The 10,346-nt window shown below is 33.1% G+C and overlaps 1 protein-coding gene across 1 annotated transcript; it reads left to right on the top strand.

Annotated features, from left to right (window-relative positions):
• Positions 1-8,890: 8,890 nt before the first annotated feature.
• LOC110099452 (histone H2AX) lies at positions 8,891-9,752 on the top strand. Its single transcript, XM_020826598.2, has 2 exons — positions 8,891-9,186; positions 9,276-9,752. The coding sequence occupies exons 1-2, from the start codon at positions 8,989-8,991 to the stop codon at positions 9,495-9,497; spliced, it is 420 nt and encodes a 139-aa protein (XP_020682257.1). The 5' UTR covers positions 8,891-8,988; the 3' UTR covers positions 9,498-9,752.
• The last annotated feature ends 594 nt before the right edge of the window (positions 9,753-10,346 follow it).

The raw sequence follows: 10,346 nt of genomic DNA, 5'->3' as shown, positions 1-10,346 counted from the left end.
GATGTGTATGAAGGACTTATTGTGTTGAAGTGCAGGAATAAAAAAATGGACCGTCAACTTTTTGACCAAGGAACTATCACGGTGTTTGACATGTGAGAGCGTTGTGGTGCTTGGGTAAGACCACCACAAAAGTGGTATAAAAACTAATTATGGTTTTGGCTAATATTGCAGTGCTACATATAACACTATAATGCTTCATAAGGATATATAATGAAAATAGTTATGCCATACAACAACATTGAATATAATGTGTTAGCACTGTATCCACATTCGATTTGGAGTCGTAGCACTATATTAATTAGTGGTGAAGTGTTATATGACTAGTAGTAGCACTATGGTACTAAATTAGATAGCACTGTGATATTGCATGATGCCAATTTTCCTATGGCTTTAGCACAGTCGTGTATGATTTAAATGTTATGGTGCTTGACAAGCAAATCTTATGGCGCTTTAAGTCCAGGAGCTACGATGCTGGTTAAAATTTACAACTTTTGTGAATTCTCAAAAATTGTCTTGTAATTATATTAGTTAAACCATACTTAGTAAGGCATAATTCATAAACATTAATATTTTTTAAAATTACACAAACAAACAAACACTTTAACTACAAAACTAAGAACTAACATCAACAGATTTTGGTTACCTCCCAAGTAGTGCTAAATTTATAGTCTTTAGCGAGATTTGCCTAGATTTTTCATTTTTATAGGGTTGCTTCACTACCACACAAATGATCCACACTAAGATCCTTTCCTTTCTCCTTTGGATTAATTTCACTATTACTGAACAATGCTCCATGAGATCTATTAGTAAAATAGATTAAAAGTTGTTCTAGTTGAATTTCTAAGTTTTTAATCTAAGCATATTGACTTTGTAATTGAGTTCTCAATTGAGACACTACCTTTTTTGAAGGCGTCTTTTTTATCTCTGAACTGATTATTTCAATTAAAACCCGGGGGATAAGAAGGTATATGATTTACAAAAGATTGTTGAGGATTATTCTAAATTTCTCCTTGATTTATTTGACCAACATTCCAATGAATTTTTTCCACCAATATTTTTATTAGACAAATAGAAGTTAAAATGGTTCCTCTAAACTGGGTCTTAAGTATTAGAATAGGGATTATTTTATCTTCTAATGAAATATAGCATTCTTAAACCCTTTAGCACTAATCTCTCTAATAAAACTCAAATCTTACTCGTTCAAAAAGTATATGTGATCTAAATCCCAAACTAACTCCAAATTTATCCGACATTTTAGATATAACAGCTACTTGAGCAGTCAAAATATATAAGGCAACTGACTCAAAAACTTTAGGTACTCTCATAGGATTCACCCAATTAGAAAGCAACTAAAAATTATTTGTTGGCATTTTCATAAATAATATAGATAAATTTGTAATACACATGTTACTTTCACAAAAACTGTACCAAGAAGTTGAAGAGATTGTGTGAGTTTGGTGTATGAATTATGTTTATGCTACATGTTGAAGAATGATTAAGTTTTATTTAATATTCAATACCCATCAAATACTCAAGTTTATGTGGTGATCAAATAATAAAGTGATTGAGAGAGTGTTGATCCTATGAGAAAATGCTATGCTAACATACAAATGAATAAAAAACTACTAATACAATTAAAATATTATTCTATTGAATAAAAATATGGGTTGAGATTCTATCTTTATTGAGACATGCCAAAGAAAAGAAAAGATACTAGATGATTAGGCCTATCAAAACCGGGTCACGGGTTGGGTTCGGGTTCAACTCAAAACTGACCCGGGTCCATACGGGTCAACACGAACCCGACCCGTTTTTCGAAACGGGTCATAATGCTGGACCCGAACCCGACCCGCTTCAGATCCGGGTGGACCCGTATGACCCGAAAAAATTAAAATCAGGTTTTTTTGATTTATTTAAAATAGAAATATACACCATTCAATTAATTTAAAAGCAATTTTTGAATTTAAACAACCAAAACATTTATAATTTCACAATTTACATATCATTTAGTCATAGACATTTCACATTTGCAAAATTAGAAATCTATATATAATCACTGCTTTTTATTTTACAATATGTCAATATCTAATAATTAATTGTTCTTAACTTCTTGTCATCTTGATTCTTGAAATGCTTCTGCCTTATGCTACTGCCATTCTTAATTGTTCTTACTTATGCGGTTCTGCCTTCATTCTTCTAACTTCAAGTCTTCAAGCACGGCTGAGTCATTCAGAATCTCAGATAGTCAGATGACTCAGATTAAACATTTAATTTATAAACCTTCCAAATGTGTAGAACTGTAGAAGTATGGAACTTCAAGCCTTCAAAGTTCAACTGTTGAAGCCTTCGACTTCAACTAAGTAATCACGGCTCAGTGATGCATTCATGCATACAGCATAAGTACAGAAATAGAACAACTATAAGTCTGTATTAAAACAAATTAGATATCAATATATGATTAAAAACTTCAATATGATGTTCATTGCTCAGATTAAACCTTCCAAATCTGTAATCTCCTAATGAGGTGTAAGTTCAATCAACATTAGCATATTACCATTCAAGGAGACAAATTATACTTTGCATTAAGCTAGACAAGCTAGTATCTATTCATTTATATATGTAGTATCTGCTCATTATACTTGAATACAATATAAAAAATGTCTCCTGGTTGTAATAGCATTTATTATGAAACTATTCCCACGATAATTTTGGAAGGTTGATCATCATCGCTTCATCACTTCAAACAACAACAAATAATATTTGACTTTAATCAGAAGTGGCAGTAGCAAATATAGCAATGCTGCCAAATGCCAATGCATCAGCAAATACAACAAACAAATAAAATGCATCAGAACTTTAGAAGAAGCTCGGCCTTCAAATAGCCAAACAGGCAATAGGCAACATAAATAATTAAGTCTACCCCGAAACAGAACATATCAGAAATTCAAAATAACTAGCGGGCCAGCACCAGCAGGATACCCGAAAGCAAAGACACCAAAATAACAATGAAGCAGCACATGCTGCAAAAGTTTACATACATCAGAGGCTTCACAGCAGCTGCAACCAGCAGGGATCCAGAGGTCTCAAAATAGAAACTAAACAACCAAATAAGGTTCATATACTAGAAAGCTTCAAGTTCTTAATGAAATACAACACAAATTCATTGTTTAAACTTTAAAGTTTCATATAATAGAACTTTATCCAACTTCTCTCTCAAGTTCATTTACTGTTAAAGTAAGGATATCTTCAGTCACAGCTTCAAGTTCAAGATCATGTGTAACTGCAACAAACCAACAAATAATAATATATTTTTAATAATTTAGTTCTTGATTACTAAAGAAACTGCACATATATAAGTAAAAGTTTAAAAAAACTGCACCCTTATCCCCGTATAGCCAATCCTTTGAACATACCAAAGCCACAACGATATCATGTTTGAGTGCACTCCGATATTGATCGAGGATTCGCCCACTATTACTAAAAGCACTTTCAGATGCAATAGTTGATATAGGAATACACAAAGCATCACATGCCATAGCAGAAACCCCAGGAAATCTATATTAGTTGCCTTTCCAAAAATGTAAGATATCTAGCTCAATTTTTCTATCTATTTTTGGTTCATCAAGATACATCTCCAATTCTGATTTCTTTGGCATTTCCACCTCCTCTTAAAAGGAATCAAAATCCTATTTTGGAATGTAAGAATTAAACATTTGTTCACCAAAATGGAAATATGTAACTCAAACATTGTTAAAGAAAAAGTTATACCTGCAGAAATTGAGACTAAATTATAGTGGAAGAAGAACGACTTGTGCATTCAGTAGGTCGTCTTTCACTTACATTTGTTGGAACATTGACACAATTATTTGAATAATTCAAGAATAATGAGAACAAACTGTCTCTCACCTTCTTAATCTCAAAAACATAATCACCCATTCTGAGTTTCCTGGACATGATTTGTAGTTGGAGTCACCCAACTCTAAATGTTGGAAAGCCCTGCGGTAATAGAGAGCACTTTCTAACATTATGAAAGTGGAGTTCCACCTTGTAGGAACATCTTGTCTTAGGCCTCATTTCGATTCCAAGCAACTTTGTTTCACACAATCCAAAAAATTTTGTTTCCTTGCTTGAGAACCCTTGACATATTTTATGCTCTCTCTGATTTTTGAGATTGAAGCATCAATCTCCTTGATTCCCTCTTGGACAATAAGATTAACAATATGAGCAGTGCATCTAATATGGAAAAACTGACCTTCACATAGCAAATCTCTTCTCAAATTTAACTGATTTCTCAAGTAGTCAACACATACATTATTTGCGGAAGCGTTGTCTAAGGTAATACTGAAAAGTTTAGATTCTATTTTCCATTCAAGAAAAAGAGACTGCAATTTCTCAAATAATGCTATCCCTTCATGGGGTGGTGGCATAAAAGAAAAACTAATTATTCTTTTGTGTAAATGCCACTCATTGTCAATATAATGCACAGTCAAACAAATAAAGCCATCGGTGTTTATGGATGTTCAAAGGTCATATGTAAAACAAACTCTGCTAGGGCACTTACTTAATTTTGATCGCATATTACAAAGCTCTTTATTGAATAATTTCTTGCAATCATTCCTTACTGTATTCCTAGAAAACATTTGAACATCCCGACGAAGATAGGTCATAAGTGATCGAACACCTAACCATTCAACACATTGGAAGGGCAAATTATGCATAATTATGCAAGCAGTAAATAAATCATGAAATTATGCATTGTCAAACTTATGATCAGTCATAGAAATAGATGAAGTAGAACAAGTTTGCAATATGAGCTGTCCTATATCACGTAAATCTCTTTTCTTGCAATTTTGCAAGTTTCTCCTTAAGTTACTAGTGCCATTTTTACTATCACATAAGTATTGAGCACCACATCTTTTGCATTTACACCTTTGTTTACCATCTGTAGGATTAGGTAACATCTCAAAATGACCCCATACCTTGGAAGTCATCCTTTTACGCTTCTTAATTACAACTGAATCATCGTCACATGCATCATCAGATGCCTCTAGGCCCTCTACCACATTGTCTTCAATGTGAACTTCATCATTTTCTTGAATATAATTTTCAAGAAGTGTGTTTGAATCCTCCATCTATTGCAAAAATTATAACCAATTATACAAATGAAAAGTGAAAAAGTACCTAAAGAAATATCCAAGCAACTAAAAAATCAAGTTGCATATAGCCCACTAACAACAGCCAACAGGCAACAAGCCAACGACAAATGATAATCAGTGAATTGCATATAGCATTATAACCCACTTCCAACAGCCAACAGGCAACATGCAACATAGAATTCCAATTTCTAATATCTCGTAAGTTATAAGTCATAACACTGATAACATCATAACAGCCACAAGGCCCACAAGGCCACAACAAGTCACTAAGTTAGCAAGCAAAATAATACATATTGCCAATTTTCCATAACAGATAATCGAAGAAAGCCAAAGGAATTGGTACCAAAAAGTCAGAATTTTTAAAACCCTAACTCCCTAAAGCTGAATTTCAACACAAATCTGATTATGATTTCATAATAAGATTATAACTGTATCTTAAGATAAAAATCCCTAAAAAACTTAATAGATAAAAACACAAAATGTAAAGCCCTAATCGGTATTTCAAAGCCACAAGCCCACAACAACTTCAAATTGGAAGGAAGAAGCGAAGAACCAAATAACTCACAAATACCACTCTAATTTCTAGTAGTAGCACTAGCTTAGTAACAAAAAATCAAAAACAAAAATGGAAAACTCATAAATTCATAAGTCACAAAGAATCAAAGATAACCGAAAGAAAGTTAACCAAAAAATCAAACCAATAAGAGGATGCGTCGATGAGTCAATGACTAAGAGTCGAAGAGCCGCAGAGGAGAAAATCTTCGCGAAATCGAGCAGCCCTACTTCCCTAGCTTAGAGGATGTTTCTCACTTTCTCGCTCGAAGAGAGACGAACGACGAATATTTTGTCTCTCGATCGCATCAAAGTCTAGTTAAATGCCCTAAGGATAAAATTGTAAATTACTTGGCAAGGGGGCAAACCGCGAGCAGCGAGCGCGACTGGCCAGTTCCGCAAAAACATCCTGAACCCGGGTTGAAACGGGTCATTTTCGGGTTACCCGGGTTGACCCGAACCCGACCCGAAATTGTATACGGGTCAAAATCCTAAACCCGAAATTGTATACGGTTACCCGGATTGACCCTAACCCGAATTTCTCGGATCGGGTTCATGTCGGGTTTTCGGGTCGTGTCATATATTGACAGCCCTATAGATGATTAATTGTTTTGGACTAATGACTATAAATTACATAAGTTTTCATAAGTAGACTTTTCTATATTTGATGTCGATTAGAGTATATGCATCCTTATATCTCAGCCGAGCTTATAGGAATATAAATGAGGTTTATGACCTTCCTAAGATTATCATATCTCTATAAAAGCTGGAATGCTAAACATCCTATGTCTATGCATGAGTTTCAACTCAACACTTCTAATTATTCTAATATTTCTCTATCGAGGTAATATATCACACTTAATTTGAACTACACACATTATCATTATATGCATTAAATTAAAAATAGGAGATACTGAAAATATGCATTATTCATTCAAAGCATAAGAGTCTACATTAGTACTTGCAAAGAATTCACGTCATTAGCCCAAAACAAGGAAATTAGCTAGTCTTAGAAATAAAAATAAATAAATAAGATTTAATAGCTCGTATATAAGAGAAAGTAAAAGTATATAAGAGAAATTAGATATCACCCGGATAAAACAACACACTCTCCACACTCCTTTCTCTTCCAAATATCTAATTGATTACAAATAAATAGGCCAAAGATCTCCCTAAGGAAGTATCTTTTTCTCTTTTGACCTCTCTTAGACTTGACTCTAAGGGGGCACTACACTTAAGCCCCCAACCCCACTAAAAATAATAGAACTTAACTCAAAATGAAATAAAAAACTATTCATTCTAGTATAGAAATGGACTCAAGCACTATGGCGCTCGACATATTAGCAATGTAGTGTTATAGAATGAACTAGCACCTTGACATTGCTAGGCTTGTTCCATTGTGGCATTGAACCAAGTTAGTGCATTTATTGGCTAAATCATAATAGCTTTTGGCTAAGTTGGTGCGGCTCCTTATTTCAACAATTGCTCCACCGTAGCGCTATAAAATTGACCACTACGACACTTGAATGTGAAATACAACACTATGATGTTATACAGTTTGGAGCTCCAGTGCTCAAATTCTTAAGACTCTTGCACTGTAATGCTAATTTTTAATATGAGTTCCCTTACAAGTAAATTAATAGAATTAATATATATTTTGATTTATAAGATGATAAATATTCTATGCATTTAGAAAATTAAGTAGGTTAGAGAGAAGGTTAAGGAGATTGATAAATTAGGATGAAATTATGGTATTCATGTAGGAGTCATATTAGAAATGATGTTAAGTGTAATTATAAATAAGAGTTTGAAGGATAATGTTATAAAAATTAATAGAATTAGAGATACAATTATAGATTTAAAGATAATGTTATAAAAATTAATAGAATTAGAGTTATAATTATAGATTTAAAGATTGCTCTTGATGATAATATTATTGATATTATAAGTGCTTATGCTCCTTAAGTAGGTGTGGATATATGTTCAAAATTAAAATTTTATAATTACTTAAAAGAATTAATACAAAAGATACCTTTTGAAAAAGAGTTTTTATTGGTGGATATTTAAATATATATGTTGGTAGAAAGGTATAAACTTTTAAGAGCATGCACATTGGATTTGGTTTTGAAGTTACTAATGAATGTGGTAGGACTATATTAGATTTTTTTTTAACTTATGATTTTGTAATTGCTAATATCTTGTTTAAGAAAAGAGAGAAATATCTCATAACTTATAAGAATGAATATAATAAAACTCAGATTGATTTTTTTTTTCTATAAGAAAAATAGTTCATTTAGATTTCAAAGATTGTAAAGTTTTTTATATAATCAACCTTATTTCCTTTTAGATCCTAGTAGTATTGAGACCATAATATCTATGCTATATTTTTTAAAAACCACTTTGGTTCTCCTTAGTTTGCATCACTAACATGCATATATTTTTTTTACTAATATCTTAATTAACTTGGCTCTAAGTATTATCATACTTCCATGATAGAACTACTTACCCCCCTTATTGTACTTTTATGATTAATAAAATTTTTAAAATCATATTAATTTACTTCTACTAAATTGAAATATTAATAACAATTATAATTAGAATAAAAATTTTCAATATTTTTTTATATATTTACAAGACATACATCTTTCAATTAAAAATTATAAATTTAAATAATTTCTCAATCTAATTTTTATTTTTAGCGATTTAATTAAAATAAAATATTCCTAAATTATTTTGTTTTGAAATGAATGAGAAATCGTAGCGATTTTTCAGAACAGCCGCTAGTTTTCACTGACTTTAACCAATTTTATGCGAACATAATTTTGAAATGCTATCAAATTTCATTGACTGTGATTAGAAAAAACCAAAAAAAAAAAAAAAAAAAAAAAAAATTGGACCAACCGATCGGCTCGCGAGACGTCGATTTTGTTGGCGTCATTCGAACCGATACTTTACCGGTCCAACCCAGAAATATCGGACCCGATGCGACATCAAAAAACCGGTCCGAAATCTAAACACGTGTACGTTCAGATCACCTGAACAAGAACATGTCTTGATCAGACGGTAGAGAGTAGACCACGGTGGTAATCCTAGTAATCGTCCTTCAACCAATCACAACAACGCGCATTGTTCTAAGTTTAAAAGGCGTTTCGGTCGACACCTATTTATACGGTCCACCGCTATCTCTGTCATTTAAAAGGAAAAATTGAAGGGCGTATTTTTCTTTGTAGCGTCGTCGTTCTCCTCACGAGCTAGGGTTTGCTTTTGGATTGTGTCCGACATGAGCTCTACTGCATCTACCAAGGGAGGGCGTGGCAAGGCCAAAGCCACGAAGTCTGTATCTAGATCTCATAAGGCTGGTTTGCAGTTCCCCGTTGGGAGGATTGCTCGCTTCCTTAAGGCTGGCAAGTACGCTGAACGTGTTGGTGCCGGCGCTCCCGTATATCTTTCTGCCGTCCTTGAGTATCTAGCTGCTGAGGTTGGTATACTGATCTGTTTTTGAAGGAGTTAGGTTTTTTTTTCCTGCAATATTTGGCTGAAGATGGTCTTATTGCTTCTATAATCTAGGTTCTTGAGTTGGCGGGGAATGCAGCGAGAGACAATAAGAAGAATAGGATTGTACCTAGACACATTCAGCTTGCCGTGAGGAATGATGAGGAACTTAGCAAGCTGTTGGGAACTGTGACAATCGCTAATGGTGGTGTTCTGCCAAACATACACCAGACCTTACTGCCGAAGAAGACGGGAAAAGGGAAGGGGGATATTGGTTCAGCTTCGCAGGAGTTTTGATTTTTTTTTTTTTTTTTTTTTGACTATTTGCTGTTATGTGACTGAATTTTGGTTTAGCATTTAGTTGGTTCTTGTTTATACAGTTTATCCGTAATGCACATCTTTTCTGAAATCTTTGTATGTTTAACTCTGGAAAAGTATTATGAGATAAGCATTTCTGCTCGCTGAAGTGTCAATGTTTTGCTGGTTGCATTATTATATGATTGATGATGCTGTTTCAGCTGTATTATTCTTGATTAATGTCAATTTTATAAATAATTATCGAAAGTTGAGCCACGATCGTGACTAGTTTTTTCTTTGTTTGCCTTCAAGCTTATCTCTATTTGTTTTAATGTGTTACCCTAATTTGTTCTCTGATAAAATATTTTTGTTTTAATGTTGGGGAGATTTTCGTTGATCTAAATAAGCCCAGTAAATGTTTTTAACTATGCGGCGTTAGTCATTTTCAATTGTTTATTTTTACTTCGTCTCTCTCCCCCTTAGGTAGGATAATATTGGCAGCCATGGACCTTGTGATTGATTACTACTGTTTGCCATTGTTGGCTGCAGAATGATTGTAATTTTTGCTCTTGCTTTAAATTGATCTTGTTATTAATCTAACTGTTTGAAATGCTGATTGATTACGATTGGTTAATAGTGGGTAACATTAGATTTTTTTTTTTTAAATTTTGCTAAATGAGTAACTTCTTAGTCTTTCTTGAGTTGCATTGCCTCTTAATTTTGATAAGTTATTGTATACTTCTACATTACATAATGTGAGTTGTTATTTGCCATTGATGGCATTTGCCTAATTGCTGTTGTTGTTGTTTGATGATGTTAGTTGTTAAAGTTGATTGTTTAGTTCTTCAG

Source organism: Dendrobium catenatum, unplaced genomic scaffold, assembly GCF_001605985.2.
Source record: "Dendrobium catenatum unplaced genomic scaffold, ASM160598v2 fragScaff_scaffold_185, whole genome shotgun sequence".
Classification (NCBI taxonomy): domain Eukaryota; kingdom Viridiplantae; phylum Streptophyta; class Magnoliopsida; order Asparagales; family Orchidaceae; genus Dendrobium; species Dendrobium catenatum.
The sequence above is the reverse complement of the archived record's forward strand: the minus strand, read 5'-3'. Positions and strand labels throughout refer to the sequence as shown.

Bases quoted from the DNA above. Each gene is read 5' to 3' on its own strand.
- LOC110099452 (XM_020826598.2), top strand. From the start codon at position 8,989: ATGAGCTCTACTGCATCTACCAAGGGAGGGCGTGGCAAGGCCAAAGCC. The intron at 9,187-9,275 runs GTTGGTATACTG...TCTATAATCTAG, and splicing joins TTGAGTATCTAGCTGCTGAG to GTTCTTGAGTTGGCGGGGAA.